The sequence below is a fragment of the Sceloporus undulatus genome, chromosome 6 (genome assembly GCF_019175285.1).
Source record: "Sceloporus undulatus isolate JIND9_A2432 ecotype Alabama chromosome 6, SceUnd_v1.1, whole genome shotgun sequence".
Classification (NCBI taxonomy): domain Eukaryota; kingdom Metazoa; phylum Chordata; class Lepidosauria; order Squamata; family Phrynosomatidae; genus Sceloporus; species Sceloporus undulatus.
The window spans coordinates 119,626,273-119,642,858 of record NC_056527.1 but is presented as its reverse complement, the minus strand read 5'-3'; the positions used below and the strand labels follow the sequence as shown (position 1 = coordinate 119,642,858).

The 16,586-nt window shown below is 51.2% G+C and overlaps 2 protein-coding genes across 2 annotated transcripts in view; one reads left to right on the top strand and one right to left on the bottom strand.

The window, feature by feature from the left end:
• ZMYND15 (zinc finger MYND-type containing 15) overlaps positions 1–1,239 on the bottom strand; it is a gene marked incomplete at its 3' end in the record, with an annotated part of 6,796 nt that extends 5,557 nt beyond the window's left edge. The window contains exon 1 of the mRNA XM_042473938.1: positions 1,159–1,239. Within this exon, the coding sequence (XP_042329872.1) occupies positions 1,159–1,239 (81 nt within the window). The remainder of the gene's footprint in view (positions 1–1,158) is intronic.
• LOC121933958 lies at positions 1,238–13,201 on the top strand. Its single transcript, XM_042473937.1, has 11 exons — positions 1,238–1,264; positions 1,368–1,430; positions 1,534–1,604; positions 1,976–2,054; positions 2,316–2,371; positions 2,657–2,708; positions 2,789–2,827; positions 2,957–3,021; positions 3,609–3,780; positions 5,057–5,111; positions 13,065–13,201. The coding sequence occupies exons 1-11, from the start codon at positions 1,238–1,240 to the stop codon at positions 13,199–13,201; spliced, it is 816 nt and encodes a 271-aa protein (XP_042329871.1).
• The last annotated feature ends 3,385 nt before the right edge of the window (positions 13,202–16,586 follow it).

The window sequence follows — 16,586 nt, the reverse complement described above, 5'->3', positions numbered from 1 at the left end:
CAAGCTGTTCCTCCTACAAGGGATGTTGCAACCCGCCTCACCTGCAAAAACATCACATGCACACAGACACACACTCACACCTTTTCCTAGACTGAGCCCCCCAATTCAGTCTACCTTGGAGCTTGGAAAAGTTACTTTGGAGGGGCTACATTTCCCAGAACCTCCTGGAGCCACATTCTGGGATTTATAGCTCCCCCCCCTTAAAAATTAACGTTTTCTTTCCATCCCGCCCCAACCCAACTCTGTTCAAAAAGGATCCATACCTCAACGTAGGCACCCTTTGTGTGGGACTATAACTCCCAGATTCCCCCAAACCTGGCCTGCTGGGAGTGATAGTCCCCACAGCGTTAACTCTTGTTGTGGCCCCAGCTCGGAATAGGCCCTTTTTGTATAAAAGGGGAAAGAAATGACTTGGGGACGGCGACTCAGGCAGTTGGACGGACAGCCCTCCTTGGGGGCCTTTTAGCCACGCGGGAAACTCCCGGGCGCCTCCTGATGACGTCACCGCACTCCAAGCGCTATGTACCGGCCTCGTTGCCCCTAGCAACGCGGCTCGCTCTCTCTCTGGAGGGAGGGAGGATAAAATAGCCAACAAGAATCACAGGGGGCGTGTCCATGCAAATGAGACCTCGCTGAGCATGATGGGAAGAGGGAAAACCCCATTTTCTCCTTTTTGCCCTCTTCTCCCAGGAATCTGGCTTGGCTCTTTCTTCCCCAAATGGACTCGCCTTTCCCATCCAGCCTCGAAGAGAGGAACACTTTCGGGCCTTCTCCCTCCATTTTAAAAAAGAACATGGCAAGCAATTTCCCTCCAATTCCCAAATGTGCCCCAAAGGTCCCACCCTCAGAAACAACAGCCCTGCAAGGCTGGCCAGAACTCCTTACGAATGCTATCTGGCCCCAACAGCGGTGCTTCTCCACTCCCATGTGTCCTCATCAAATACTACTACTCAGTTACTGCCTCAATTGAAGGGCATTGAAGCCTCAGGGAGGCTTACTATAGAGGGAATATCACTATCTTTGCAGGGAATATTCTTATATCTGGAGCATGTTCAGGGCTTCTAGGCAGCAAAGCCCAGAGAACCCTCTATCTAGCCTTGCTTTCCCTCACAAAGGTTCCGTCTCTGCTCTGGAACCTGTTTGACTCCATTCTGGAACCTGGCTGTTGGAGACCAGTAGCTGCTTTCTGTGAGGCGTCTTGGTCTGGACTAAGGTCTCAGGCCCTCCTCCATTGACCATGCCTGGCTTCATGGACCGCATGAAAGTGAGTGAGGGCTGAAGGGCAGAGGCCAAGCGGTGGGAGGACAGCCAGGCCCCTTCTTCTTCTCCCCTGGCTCTCCTTCATCGCCTCTCTCATTTGCTTCCAGGCCATCAAGGAATATTTCAAGCCTCCCAAACAGACCAAGCCTGACCCCAAGGGCTTCATCAGAGTGAGTGAGGGCTGAAGGGCAGAGGCCAAGCGGTGGGAGGACAGCCAGGCCCCTTCTTCTTCTCCCCTGGTTCTCCTTCATCATCTCTCTCTTTTGCTTCCAGGCTGCCAATAAAACTTTCCATTGCATGTTGTCATGCTTAAAGTGCCAAAAGGACGAGGACGATTGTCCAGGGTAAGGCCCCGTTTCCTTCCTTGCTCCCTTCCTTCCTTCCTTCCTTCCTTCAGGGACATACTAAAACAAATGAGTGTACTGTATTTGCCCAGAGAGAAACCACGCCTTCCATAGAGAACCATTACATCACAAGTACTCTTCAATGATTCTCCATGGGCAGCCAAGAATAGTTTCCCTATGGGAAGATATCTTCCAATGACTCCCTATGGGCCAGTATGGTTTCTTTATGGGCAGGTGTTCCCCAGTGATTCCCAATGGGCAATTATTCCCCAGTGATTCTCTATGGGCAAGAATGGTTTCTCTATTGGCAAGGAAGTAATAATATCATCATGGTCAATTATACTCATATCCTTCTCCTGTCCCTCTCTCAGTCTCCCAGAAGTCAAAACCAGCTATATTGACGAGGAGATCCCTGAGTCACTTTCATCGCAGAGTTATATCTCTTTAACGGTAAGGAAAGATAGTCAACCCCCCCACCTTTCCCCCGCCTTTTCTGCCCAAATTCTGCCCAAATTCATTCTTCTTTTATCTTCATAGGATAGCAGGTGAATAGACCTTTCAACTAATGGGTAACCAAAGGGCAAAACTGGGGGCGGACGCATCTCCCTTCTCCCCCCTTTTAGGGAAAAGCTTTTCGGCTCAAGCCCAACCCAAGAGCATCCCTTTGTGGCCAATGATGGACTCTCCTTCACTTCTCTCCTTCTTTTGTAGGATTCGGAGAGCGATGGCTGTCCTGCAGAGGCTGATCTTGGATCCAGGTCAGACAGGTACGCTCTTCTCCGTTTGAGTCCTGGATGGGGACTGAATGAAGAAGTCTCCGCAAGTGGTCTTTCCAGTTTGTTCCATGGTCTTTTCCTGTCTTTCTTTCTTTCTTTCCTTTGTTTTTTCTGTCTTTCCTTCCTTCCTTGTTTCTTTCCCTTTCCCTTCCATCCTTCTTCCTTCCCTTCCCTTCCCTTCCTTCTTTCGCTCTTTCTTCCTACTGCGACTGAGAGAGTGATGATGATGATGATGATGATGATGATGATGATATCATATTTCTGTCTGTCTTTCAGTTTGGAGGGGATCCCTGAGATGCTTGAGGCAGAAAGCCTTCCCTCTTTGCTGGTAATGTAATAGCGTCCTTTCCTCCCTTTTTCTTTTTTATTGGAGGACGTTCCAAACTCCTTCTTTTTTTTCCTTCATAGGAAAACAATGAAGAGAAGGAAGCTGCAGATGGAGAGAAGGTGAAAAACTCTTTGGACCCATGTCTAACAAAAGGGCGAAACTGGGGGGAGAGGCTTTTTAGGGTCAGGGCCAGCCCAAGGCCATCCCTTGTGGCCCATGGTCTCTCTTTCACTTCTCTTTATTTATAGGATTTGAGCAGCCATGATCCCTGTCCTGCGGAGGCAGAACCTAATCCTGCACCTGCTTCAGATGGGTAGGTCCTTATGTCCCCACAAACGGCCTTTTGGGAGCATCACCCTGGCCCCAGTTATTTCATGGTCTTTTTATTTCTCTTCCTTCCTTCCTTCCTTCCTTCCTTCCTCCCTCCCTTCCTTCCTTCCCTTCTGTCATTCCCCATCCCCTCCTTCTTTCCTTCCTTCCTTCCTCTTTTCCTTCCTTCTATTTTATCTCACTCTTTCCTTTCATTCCTCCCTCCCACTTTCCTTCCTTCCTTTCCCCTCCCTTTCTTTTCCACCTCTTCCCTCCCTCCCTTCCTTTTCTCTCCCTCCCCCTCCTTTATTTTTCTTCCCTTTCCTTTCCTTTTCTTCCCTTCCTTTCTTTTCCTTCCCTTCTCTTTCTTTTACTTCAACCCTTCTCTCCCTCCCTCCTTCCTTCCTTCTTCCCTGCTTCCCTCTCTTTCTCTCCCTTTCTCCTTCTTTCCCCTTATCTCCTTCCTTTGTCTTTCTTTCTATCTATCATTTTCTTTCTGTCCTTCCTTCCTTCGTTTCCTCTTTCTTCCTACTGTGACTGAGGGATCATCATCATCATCATCATCATCATCTTTTCCTGTCCCTTTTTCAGTTTGCCACAACCACAGGTGACCAATGCAGTGGAGGCCATCCCTGAGACGCTTCTAGTAGAGAGCCTTTCCTCTTCAACGGTAATTAAAGAGTCATTCCCCCCTTTCCCCCCTTTTCTATCCAAATTCTGTCCAAATCTGTTCTTCTTTGATCTTCATAAGATGACGATGAAGGTAGATGAAGTTAAGGAAGCACTGTTAGGCGCCTCAGGGAAAGAAAAAGATGGGGAGGAAGGGAATCATAGAATCCTAGAGTTGGAACAGACCCCAAGAAGGATCCTGATCCAATCTTCTGCCATGCAAGAACTCTCTGTCAAAGCAGGCCCATTGACATACAGATGGCCATCCAGCCTCTGTTTAAAGACCTCTAAGGAAGGAGACTCCACCACAATCTCCAAGGGACTGTCTTCCACTGTTGAACAGCCCTTACTCTCAGGAAGTTCCTCCTAATGTTTAGATAGAATCTCTTTTCCTGTAGCTTGCCTCTATTGCTCCATTGGGTCCCATTCTCTGGAGCAGCAGAAAACAAGCTTGCTCCCTCTTCAATGTGGCATCCCTTTAATATTTAAACAGGGCTGTCATATCACCTCTTAACCTGCTCTTCTCCAGGCTAAACATCCCCGGCTCCCTAAGTCTTTGGGCTTCATGGTTTCCAGACCCTTCACCATTTTAGTTTCCCTCCTTTGGACACATGGCTCCAATTTCTCAATGTCCTTCTTGAATGATTTTGCCCAGAACTGGACACAGCGCTATTCCAGGTTAGGCTTGACCAAAGCAGAATAGAGTGGCACTGTTACTTCTCTTGATCAGAGACTATACTTCTATTGATGCAGCCTAAAATCACATTGGCCTTTTTTTAGCTGCCGCGTTGCTCTGTAGACCTCACATTCAAATTTTGGTGGGCTAATCTATAGGACTTCCTAGATCACTTTCCAGGTATAAGTCTCCTAAAGAAGCCAGGTGTTTTCCCAGCCTATGTTAACTATTTTGAGGTGAGGGGAGTCACTTTGAGGAGGGAGCAAGCTTGTTTCTGCTGCTCCAGAGAATAGGACCCCATGGGGGCAAGGGATCAAGCTTAGGAAAAGAGATTCCATACGCTCAATAGAAGGAGGACCTTTCCTGAGAGTAAAGGGCTGTTTTGCAGTGGGAACAAACTCCTCGGAGTGGTGGAGTCTCTTCCTGAGGTCTTTAAACAGAGGCTGGATGGCCATCGCTTGGGGATGCTTGATTTAGATTCCTGCATGGCAGAAGAAGGGGCTGCTGGATGGCCCCTTGGGGTCCTTCCAACTCTATATATCTATGACTATTTTATCTTTCATTTTTTTTTCCACCCTAAAAGATCTGAGAACTCTTCAAGGCATGGGTAACAAAAGGGCCACCCCAAAAGATCCCCGTGTACCCTAACCCCATTTTCTGTCTTGTCACTTCGCTCCCCCCTCTTTTATTTAAGGGTTCAGAGGCGGGTACCTGTCCGGCAGAGGGCGATCCTGGGCCCGTTCAGACAGGTAAGTTTCATCTCGCCAAGTGGCAGTGACCGGCGGATGACAATGGCCCGCAATCGGCCTTTCCTCCGCACATCGGCCTGTTTTGTATCTGCTCCGTTTCAGGTCCCAGAAAACCTCAAGGGAAAAACTCTGAGGAAAGAGCGCTGGTTCAGGAGTCTGACATGAAATAATTCTAAATCTGTTCCATGGTAAGTAAAAAAAAAAAAAAAAAAAAAAAAAAAAGAAAAGGGCCTTTTAAATAATATTTGCAAAGGGTGGGTAGGCTTTTCCAGGTACTGGAACCCCGCTTCCTCTGCATTTCTGTTTTTTAAAAAGTTTGCATTGATGGGGATAAAGACATTCTTTCTTTTTTAAAAAATGGCTGTTCTAAATGTGAAAAGTTAGTATGGACTGTGGCAATTAAATGTTCTGTTGACTGGCATCTACTGGAGAGGGCTTCTTTCCAGCCTCTTGTTATAATCACCGGAGTTTATCTGTTTTCTTGCTTGCATTCGGCAAAAGGCCCAGGCCAGAACCTATGACTTGAGCATCACGTGGAAGGCTGACTACTTGCAATTCCTAAAAGTGGGTTGGGACTGCCACTCCCATAGCACTTGTGCATAGAGCCAGGTGGTGGATGGCTGGGGGTTTGTTTGGGGTTATAAGGTTCCCCACACTGTCCATTGAGATTCCTAGTTTAAGTGAGAGGGGCAACGCCAATTTCCAGTGCCCATTTTTCCTTGCCATTGGTTAGGGCTGATGGGATTGTGGTCCAAGAAACACATAAAGAACAAGCGGAGTCTAGTTTGAGGGAATTCGATCATCCACCTCGGTAAAGAAGCCAACATGAAAGAGATAGAATGAAATCATTTAGAAGAAAAATGTGCATTGTGCATAAGCAATGGATTACGTCCACCTGTGCTTCAGTGTAAAATGAGTGGGTGCCTTTCCAGAATGTGGCTTGACTGCATCTCCCATCATTCCTTTCCATTTCAGCAGAGCTGTGTCTAGCACAACTGGAGGGTTGCCCTGAATTAAAAAACAACTCCATTTTAGATAAACTTCCCTGCAAGTAGCCATGCAGGGATCAGAATTTTCACCTAAGCAAAGGCCTTCAACCTTTGGCCAGTGTCCCTCTGGTTGGAGGCTCTGGGTTATCAGAGAGGAACGTTGAACAGTCACAACCAGGCTAGTAATTGCAAGCCCGTCATGTGCTGATTTCCAGAATGTTTTAGTTGTCAACATTGCCATCATAATATGGGTGTGTGTGTGTGTGTGTGTGTGTGTGTTGTGTGTGTGTATGTAAATAGCTATATATGAATTGGGGTGTGGGTGTGTATAGATATATTATACTGTATAATGGAGGGTGTGGGTGGTGTGTATATACATCCATCCATATTATATATACACACAACGACACACACCACATATAGATATAGGGTGGCAAATATATTATATAAGCATATTTCAAAATGATCTTTTGTATTTTTTTGAAATTTTAGCAATTCTTGGGTGGACATAAAAGAGAGAAGCTTATAAAAAATGGCTTTTAGATCTTTATTCCCTAGATCTTCTACTCTTCAGGTTTAATATGATGCCCCACGTTGTTGAGGAGTCTATTTGTTCATATTTTTCTTTGATTCCTTCTCTGCGCATTGGCTAATTTTAGTAAATTTTTGATATCATTGGCTATTATTTTTTTAGATCCCTGTTTTTTTGTTCAATCTTCAAAAGGCAAACTTGTCTCGAAAACCCTCATCATTTGTGGGCCGTTCTGACCTCTCCGCTCTGTCAACTGTCTGTAAGGAAACCAGGAGCAAGGATTCTCTCTCTCTTCAGCTAATCCCTCTCTCTGGTTTTGGTATATCCGTCATTGGGGTTTTGTTAACCCTCCTTTAGTCAAGTCAGCCATGTGGTCGGAAGCTAGAGGCTCCGCTCCTTAAAAAGGCCGCTGTTGTGGGTTTTGGGAAACAGTTTGCTTTGACGCTTCTCCAAGCCCCTGCAGTGGCTTCCTAATATAATGGTCTGGGAATTCTTGATGCAGCGTATCTTTCTGAGACCAAAGGTAAGCGTGGAAACCAATGAGCAGTGAAACCTTTGAGAGACAATAGGTTCCCTCCCCACCCCTCCTTTTTAAAATGGATCCAACCCAAAACCCACATGTAAGAGACCGAGCCCTGATAGGAAGGAAGGCAGGACATCGGTTTTCCCAAGGCTTGTCCCAGATCCAACGGAGTCACCCCTCCGTTCCCTCTGCTGTCTTCTTCCCTCCTGGCAGACAGAGGACGACTTTTACAATCTCAGGTGCACAGAATTCAACACGTCCTTCAAAGAAAAGAAGAGGTCTCAGCAGATGGCTTGCAATCCAGCGCATGGACCTGATGCTGGAGCGTTCTTGAAATCAGAAAAACGTAGTGGCTTCAAAAAAGAAAAAAAAACAAAGAAAAAAAAAAAGAAAGAAAAAAATAACTCCCAGGATGCGGCCCATTTCCCCGCCTGGGGTCTGGGGTCCGGCAGGGATGCACCATTGGCTCTCCTTCCCTTTCTCTATGGCCTGTGGATAAACTCATGTAAGGCGGGTCTTTGCTTCACCCATAGTGTAGCCTTGGCAGGTGCCTGGATGAGTTGTCATTGTCACGCTGAGTGGAATCGAGTCCAGGACAGCGAGGAACTGGCCCTTTGGCTAAAGTAAAGGGGCTGACCCTCGCGTGCTCAATACCGCAAAGGCAAGAAACCCAACGTATTTACCATGGTGGGTGGCCCTGCCTTCTCTGGGTTGTTGACCAAGGAAAACCTGCTTCTCTCCCTCAGATGAGGCGCGCAAAGGATCAGGGCCATTGTAAGGGACAACGGCGACATCAAGAGCCTGAACGAAACTGCTTGTCCGTGGCCACTTTTGTGGCCCTGACCAACAAGCTTGGTCAGCCACTTCGAACCCAAGAAGCAGGGGACCAAGCAGGAAGCCTAAAATGTACCTGTTCCAGGTTAAGTGGCTGCAAGGCAGGGCTGGGGCAGGAGTGGCCAGTGCGGGCTGATGCAGGGATAACAAAAACCAGCCCCTGAACCACTCTCTTTTCGTTCCCTCTCTCTTTCCCTGCAGGGAAGCAATTAAAATCATCTTTGGCAATCTTGCTCAGAGGCTGAACCGATGCACAAAATGATGTCCTGTCTTCATTCAACCCCAGATGAAATGCGGTGGAGTACCCGGTTTCTCTTCCTCCTCCCTCTCTCTCGCCTTCTCTCTCTCTCTCTTCTCTTGGGGGATGGCCTTCCCTTCAAAAGAAGACAACACGGCTAAAAGGCTCTCTCCTATCCCCCCCCCTCCCAGGACTGAAAGACCGTGGCTTGCCACACGCGCCGTGGCTTGCTCCGCCCCGAAAGGAACCTCTCCATTCCCCAGCCCTACAGCCAAGGTCTGCAAAGGCCCACAGAAAGACTCCTCTCCAGCCTACCGCTGCTCTGGGCAAAGGCAGGATGCCATCGAGCGGCCTTCCCACGCTGCCCGCCACGCGGAACGCCTGGGGTGCGGATATTTCCATGTCCCCTTTGGTGTGGGATAATCCCAGTTCCCCCAGGGTAAAATGTCCCATCCACATTGAGCCACCTGCCCCAGGTTCCAGTGATGGAGAGTGCTAGCAAGCCAAAGCCCGCGTCTGGATGGAAGCTCTGAGGTTTCCACTCCAGAGTCCAGCTGGGTGCTTTGAGCGCTGGCTGGGTTCAAATCCCGGCTCTGCCAAGAAGAAGCCAGAGGGAGGGAGTGAGAGGAAGACATGACTACAATCTCCCATCAGCCCCCGTCCACCATCACCCTCCTTTCCTGCCACTGCTGGTCAGTCGGCCAGACTCACAGAAGCCCCTCCTGTCTCCCCCTTCCCCCCTTTCGTTCCCCTTCTTTCCCTCCCTTCCCTCTCCTCTCCCCTTCGTTTCCTTTCCTCTATCCTCCCCATCCTTTTCCAGTCCCGCTTTTCCTTCCTCCCCCCTCTTTTCCATTCCTCTTCCTCCCTTCCTCCATTATTCCTCCTTCATCTCCCTTTGTCCTCTCCGGCTCCTCTGGTTTTCCTTCTCCTTCCCTTTCCTCCCTTCCTTGCTTTATTTCATTGCCTTTTACTTTCCCTCACCCCTTCTTCCTCCTTCCATCCTCTTCGTCCCTCCTTTCTCTTTCTTCTTTCTCTTGTCCTTTTCTTTCTCTTCCTCTTTCTTTCCACCTTTCTTTCTTCTCCTTCATTTCTTCTTTATCTCTTTTCTTTCGTGCCTTCCGTCCTCCTTCCTTCTCTTCTTTCTTTATTTCCTTCCCTCTTATCTTGTTCCTTCCTTCCTTCTCCCTCATGCCCGGTCTTACCTTTTAAGTGCCCTTCCTTCCTGTCCTTTCTTCCTTCCTATTCCTCGGTCGTTTCTTTCAATCCTTTCATTTCTGTTCATTCCCCCTCCTTTCATTCCTTATCTTTCTTTCTTTCTTTCTTTATTCTTTCTTTCTCTTCCTCTCTCCCCTCCTTCCCTCATTCCTTCCTTCCTAACGTCCCCCCTCCCTTTTTTTCCTCCCTCCCCCTGCCCTCCCTTTTCTACCAAACCTGCCCTCCTTTCCTCCTTCTCTCTCCTTGCGTCCGGCCCTTCTTCCTTCCTGTCTCTCTTACTTCTCCCTTCCCTTCCTTTCCTTCCCTTCCATTTCTAACCACATTCCTTGCTCTCTTCTTGATAGTCCCTTCTTTCTATCATTCCTGCCCTCCTTCCTATCTCTTTGTGTTCCTTCCCTTCTCTTCCCTCTTTCCCGTCTTTCTTTCCTTACTTCCTACTTCCCTTCCCTCCATCCCTCCCTTTTCTACCACCCTCTTTCCTTTCCTTCCTTCCATCCTTCCTTCTTCTCTTCCTTGCGTCCTTCCCTTGCTTCCTTCTTTCCCTCCCTTCCCTCTTCCCTCCCTTCCGTTCGCTTCTCCTCCTTTTCTCCCCTCTTTCCATCCTCCCTCAGCCCTTCCTTTCGATGCTTCTTTCCCTCCTGCCTTCCCTTTTTTCGCACACTACTCCTTCCACTAACCTTTCTTCCCTTCTCTGCCTTCTTCCTCTTGCTTCCCTTACGTCCTTCCTCTTCCCCTTCTGTCCCCTCTTTCGCTTCCCTATTGCCTCCTTTCCTTCTTCCTCTTCCTTCCTTCCTCCTCCTTCCGTCTGTGTTTCCTTCCTTCTTTTCCTCCTTCCCTTGGGTTTCCTTCTTTTCCCTTTGCCTCCCCTCCTTCTCCCTTCTTCTTCCCACCCTCCTTCTTCCCTTAGTTTCTCTTTTCCTTGTTTTCCTTCCTTTAAACCTCCTTCCTGTCCTCCCTTCTCTCTCTACCCATCCTCCATGCCTTCCGTCCTTCCTGCCGTCCTTCCCTTCAAAGCTTTCCTTCCTTCCTACCACGTCCCTGGCTTCTTTTTCCCTCGCCCCTCCCTTCCCTCCCTCCCCCCTCCTACTCACCTCCCCCTTAGTTCTTTCTTTCTTGTTCCTTCCTTCCTTCCCTTGTTTCCCTTCTTCGTGTTCCGCTTCCTCATGCTCTTCCCATCCTCCCTTCCTCCCTTCCTTTCTAAACAATTTCTTCCTTTCTAGCTCTACTCTATCTACTCTACTACTACTTCCCTCCTCCCTCCCTTCCTTTCTACTTCTACTATTCTAACTCTTTCTACTCTACTACACTTCTACTCTTTTCGACTTATACGGCCTTCCGCCTTGCCTTTCATTTTTCCCCTTCCATCCGTAAATAACCTTTCCCCTTTCCATCCTTTTTCCTCTCTTTCCTTCCCCTTTCCGGCCTCCTCCTTTCACTTATTCTACTTTCCTAAACTTTCTACTACTACTCTACTTGCCTTCCTTTTCCTTCCCCGTCGCATCCGTCCTTTTCATTCCCTTTTTGCCTTCCCCTTCCTTTTTCCTTCCTTTCCTTTCCGCCTCCCTCCCTCCCGCCCTCCTCCTCCCCCCCCTCCCTTCCATCCCATGTCCTCCCTCCCTCCATCCTGTCCTCCCCCCTCCCCTCTCCCTCCTTCTTAGTACCATCCGTCTTCCCTTCCTCTCCTCCCCTTTCCATTCCTTCCTCCTTCCTTTCCTTTCCTCCCGATCCTTTCCTTTCCTTTCCCCTCCTTCCTTGCCCCTTCCCGTTCCTTCCTTTTTCTTTGTCCCTCTTTCACGCCCTCCCCTACTTCCTTCCGTTCCATCCTCCCCCTTCCTTCCCTCCGTTCCTTTCTCCTCTTCCCCTTCCATCCTTCCTCCCCTGTTTTGCCTCGCCTCCCTTCTCCAAACCCAAAATCTTTTCCCCATCCCCGTCCAGCCTTCTTCCTCCTCCTCCTCTCCATCCTCCCCTTTCCAATCCTAATCCTTTCCATCCCCTCCCTCCCTCTTATTCCATCCAAGCATTTCTCCTTCCCTTTCCTCATCCCTCTGAAAAATATCCATCCTGCCTCCCTCCCCTGCCCCTCCCCTCCTCCTTCTCTTTTTTCTTTATTTCTTTTCTTTCTTTCTTTTTTTCTCCTGCCTCTCTTCTCCTCCCATCCATCACATTCCTTCCCCCTCATTCCGTCCTTCCTTTTTTACTTCCATTCCCCCCCCCCTCCCGCCTATCACCTTCCCCCCCTCCTTTTTCCGTCCTACTTCCTTTCTTTCCTTGCGTCCATCCTTCCTTCTCTTCCTTTCGTTCCCCTCTGTCCTCCCGTTCTAACCACCGTCCTTTCCTCTCTTCTTGCGTCCTTCCTCTTTCTATCATTATCATTCCATCCTCCGTCCTTCCCTTCGTTCCTTCATTCCCGTTCCCTCTTTCCGTTGCTTTTGTCCTTACTCCCTTCCCCCTTCCTCCCCCCTCTCCTCTTCCTTCCCTCCCTCTCTTTCCTACGCGTCTTTCCTCCCTCCCTCCTTTCCTTCCGTCGTCCCTCCTTTCTCTCCTTTGCTCATTCTTTCTCTTTCATCCCTCCCCTCTTTTCCTCCTGCTTTCCCTCCTCCTTCCTACTCCCCCTTCTTCTTTTTGTCTTTCTTTTTCCATCATTTCCTTCCCTCTTTCTTACTTTCCCGTCCTCCCTTCCCTTCGACCACCTCCTTTCTTCCCGTTCCTTGCTACTCTTCCTTCCTGCCTTTCCTTGCTTCTCTCTCCTCCCTCCCTCCCTCTCGTCCCTCTTTCTTTCGTTCTCCTTTTCTTCCTTCCCCTTCTTTTTTCTTTCTGGTATCTGTTTTCCCCTCCTCCCTGTTCCAATCCTCCCTCCCCGCCTGTCCTTTCGATTCACCACTTACTTTCTTTCTTTCTTTTTTTCTTTCCTTCCGCCCTACCCTCTCTCCCGCCTCGTTAGTTCCTTTCTTCTTTCTTCTTCTTCCCTCCATTCCTTCCTTCTGTCTTACTTCTTTCCCTTCCTTCCGTCCTTTCTGCCTTGCCCTCCTGCTCCCTCGTCACATCTCCCTCTCGTGACCTCTTTCTTCCTCCTACACCTGAAATCCCTCCCCCTCCCTCACCCGCGGGCCCTCCCTCCCTCCATCCTTCGTTCCTCTGTCTTTCCGTCTCTCCGTCCTTCCTCCTTCTTCCGTCTTTCCTTCCCTCCTCCGTCTTTCTTGCCATCATTATTCCCTTCCGCGTGCCTCCTCCCTCCCCTCCCTCTCCCCGATTTCTTCCATCCACCCTCCCGCCCTCCCCTAATTGCTTCCTCCATTCTTTCCCTCCCTCCGCCTGCCGTTTTTCTTTCCTTCCCCCTTCTTCTCTTCACCTCTTCCCCCGTCCCCCTTCTTTTCCCTTTCCTCCCCTTTCCCTTTCCCCCGCCCCCGCTCCCTTTCCCTCCCCTCCCCTTCCTCCTTTCCTTCCTCCTACTCCCTCCCCCATCCCTCTCCCCATGCCTTTGCTCATGGAAGAGAGGCGGAACCCCAGACCCAGGACTCTGGGAGCCAGAGGCAAAGCAAATGGGGGGGGGGTAATTGCTTGCCCTCTGATCTGATGCTGCCCCTGAGGCTGGCATGGCAACACACTCCTGCTCTCTGCCCAGGCAGCCCCCAGCTCACCAGGAAATGTCCGTTTCTCCCTTCCGTCCGCCTGGCCGTCTGCAGAGAGAATGGCAGGAACCAGATCCCAGTGGGACAAGGCCAGCAAAAACCAGCCCAGGCTCCCATCAATGGAGGATGAAGTAGGAGGAGGAGGAGGATGAGAGCAGAGCCCAAAAGGCCTAACTGCTCTTATGTTTTAAAAGTGTTATCAATACTTGAATGATTGCAAGTACTATTGTTTCTTTTATTCTTGTTGTGATGATGATTATTCTTACATAGGGCAGTTGTAATGAGTGTACCGTTTTAATGTTTAGACGGTGTTCCAATCTCGGCAAGCCTTTGGGTTACAGCAGGATTTTAATGGATTCGAATAAGAACCCCTTCTGGTTGAGTAGTAACTTTGTCTCCAGGTGCTCGTGGCTATGTTTTCTCTTCAAAACCCTCTAAAACCTCCCACTTTATCATATGCCCCGTGGCTCTTTCTTCTTCCTCTTCGTCCTCAGCTTCCTTCCATTGCAAACCCAAATAACCTTCACCACTTTCTTGATTGCCTTTTCCAGATAATTAATTGGGATAATAATTAGAGGGTTGCAAGTGGAAGGAACGGAGGACGAAGGGGGGAAAGGCGGAACGAGAAACCGGGGGCAAATTGGCGATAGAAAGAAATAAATGCAAACAAACTGATAATAAATAACTGATATTCTGGTGGTAGACACACTTTTATATCTGAGATTAGTCAAAATATGCCTGAAGGAATCAGTCAGATAAAGAGACGGAGGAGAAAAACTAGCCTTTTAAAACCTAATCAGTGGGAATAATGGCTCCAGAGATGGAAAAGGGCCATGAAGTTGCACTTGGTGCAAAACAGGGGAAGCAGGAATCATCATCAATAGAAGAAAAGAAGAGAGGAAGAAGGAGCCAGTCGAAAAGGAATAGTCAAGAGAAGCCAAGGAATTGGGGGATGCAATGAAGACAAAAACCAGTTTGGCCGAAGAGAAGCCCTGTGGCTCTAAGGGAAGAAAGAAGTCGAGGGGACGGGTCCTCTCTGCTCCCTCCTCGGCTTGCTCACTTCAGAGAGGCTGTTTGGACAATTCTTGATCTGACCCCCCCCCCCGAAACCCCCTTGGCTTTCTTCGGCTGCGGTTTGGCTTTGAGGTCCGCTGACGATGGTCTCCGCTTGCGGTGGTTAGATCCCCGGACGGACCCCCTCCCCTCCTGCCTTCTCCTGCCTCGAGAGTCAAACCCCCCGCCCAGAGGCATGCTGCTGTGCCTCTCTCGCTCTGCCATGAAGCACCGCCAACTGGCGCCTTACGGCTGCTGCCTTGTCCCAAGGGCTGCTCCTCTTGCCAGAGTCCCAGTCCTTGCTTCGATCCAAAATCTTTTCGAGGATTGCCGACAATGTGTTCCGATCCTGAGAGGCCTTCTCCTTCTTCGCTCGCCCTCCTTGCCTCGTCTGCCTCTCCTTCCAGTGGTGAAGTGTAATGAAAAGCCATCTCTCATTTACCCTTTCCCCCTTTCCCTGAATGGCTCCTCCCAGCTCTTCTCCCTCGATCAGTCAGCCGCTGGGTTTTCCCTGCTTCCGCTGCAGAGTCCTGCGCTTTGGCCCCCCTGTTTCTCCCGCCGGCCCTGGCTCCTTGCTGTGGACTCCTGGGAGCTGGCTTTGGGAGGAGAATTCGCCTTCTTTCTCAGGCCAAGAACAACTAGCAGATCCCAGGGCGCCCGGGCATGGAGCCAGCCTGGGCTTACTCCTGCCGGCATTTTCTCGCTTGTCCTCCATTGGACTGGAACCCTCCTTCCGGTCCGCCTGGGCCCTCCGTGGGAGGGAAGGCTGCTCCCGTCCAAAGGCCAATCAGCCTGACAAAGCCCCGGTTACTTCTTTGGCCCCCGTCCCTTACTCGGCGCCTGGCCAGCGAGCGAGCGAGCGAGCGGAGCAGGAGCCATTCCCTGGGGCCCAGCCTTGCAGAGCCGGAGTCAGCAGGGCGTCCCTTCGGGACCCCTATTGTCCCCCCCTAAGGCCTTTATTGGGGGCAGGAGCGTAGTAAGAGGAGGGTGAGGGGTCACCAGGGACAACCCCGAAGGAAGGGCACAACCGAAAGGGGCAGGGAGGGAGGGAGAGAGGTCCCGGAAGGGGCCTCCGTCCAGCCAGGGCTCCGGAGGGTTCCCCCGATGGCAATCCATAGGAGAGCTCCGAGGGAGCAGCCAGGCCTGTACCAGGGGCGTGGGGACGGCTTTGCGCTCCTCCTCCGCCTCCGCCTCCTCCGTTCCGCTTTCGAGAGGCGCGGGCGGCAACAGGGGCCGGCCCATGGAAGAAGGGGCGCCCTATCCCGGGCCCCGCGGCTAGTCCTGGGGCTGCTGCTGCTGGGGCTGCTCGCCTCTCGGGGGCCTCCGCCAGGTTAGCTCCTCCTCCTCCTCCGCCCGAGGCCGAAGGGCAACCGGCAGGCCCCAGGGTCCGGAAGGGGAGCGCCGGCCGAACAGCCCCTCCGAGCCCCGAGAAGACTCCCTGGGCCAGAGGCCAGGCAGAGCTCTCGCCGAGAGAGAGAGAAGGGGGGGGGCTGTCCCAGGAGGAAAGGCGTCCAGGGCCCCCTCCCTCCCAGGTTTTCCCTCGGAATCAGAGCCCCACGGGCAGGCCTGGCAATAATGGGAGCCCCCCGCCGCCAGCCTGGACGCACGTCCGTCCCCGCTTTTGACCAACTAGGACCCCCCCCAAAAAAAAAAGACGGGGGCAAGGAGGGCTTCCGTGGGCTCCGGAGGGCCTTTTCCGGGGCTGCCAAGGGGCTAAAAGCACTCCGGGGAGGGCCCCCCCCCAAGTGCCAAGCGGCGGCGGAATGGATGGGGCGGGGGCACCTGCTCTGGCCCTTCGCAGCCCCTGGCTTCCGCCCGGACGCCTCCAGCCTTCCTTCCGAACTTCCTTCTTTCCTTCCTTCTCCAACTTGTGTGGGGCCAGAAGGTGGGCGGACCAAGGTGCCAGTCTCTCCACCCCCCTCTCTCCCGAGGGCGGAATGCCCGCTGCCCAGCCGTGCAGCTGGATGATTTCCGGGGGCTCTGCAGGTGCCCCTGGCCTCCAAGACACCCCCTTCCGTGCCCTGACCAGAGGGGAGCAGGGAATGGGGGTAACGAGGGGCGAAAAGGCCGCAGCTCAGAGGGGTTTTTGTCCCCTGGTGGCACCCCCCTTTGCCCCTGAATGGCCCTCTCGCCGGCTCCAGGGACCCTCCTCCTCAAAGAGAGAAGAGGTCAAAAACCAGAGAGACGTCATGCCCTTTCTAAGAATGTCCACCCCCCCCCCCCGAAAAAATGGGAAAGTTGCCCTCGGGGCAGGAAGGGGACAGAGGGCCGGCGTTTTTGTTGGCCAAGCCCCCACCCCACTTTCTAGTCCGCCTGGGTTTTTCTGGACTCCCTCAAAAAAAGCCTGTTTGTTGCCCTCCAATGCCCCCCTCTGGGCCAGGAGATGCCAAGGAAGCCACAAGAGCATGCTCAGAGTTCCCTTTCTCTTCTTCCCCAGAGAGCACCCTGTAACTAGAGATGGG

Excerpts from the sequence above, each read along its gene's own strand:
- LOC121933958 (XM_042473937.1), top strand. The coding sequence starts at position 1,238 with ATGCCTGGCTTCATGGACCGCATGAAA. Across the intron at positions 2,828-2,956 it reads AAGCTGCAGATGGAGAGAAG|GATTTGAGCAGCCATGATCC; the intron begins GTGAAAAACTCT and ends CTTTATTTATAG. Across the intron at positions 5,112-13,064 it reads TCCTGGGCCCGTTCAGACAG|GCAGCCCCCAGCTCACCAGG; the intron begins GTAAGTTTCATC and ends CTCTCTGCCCAG.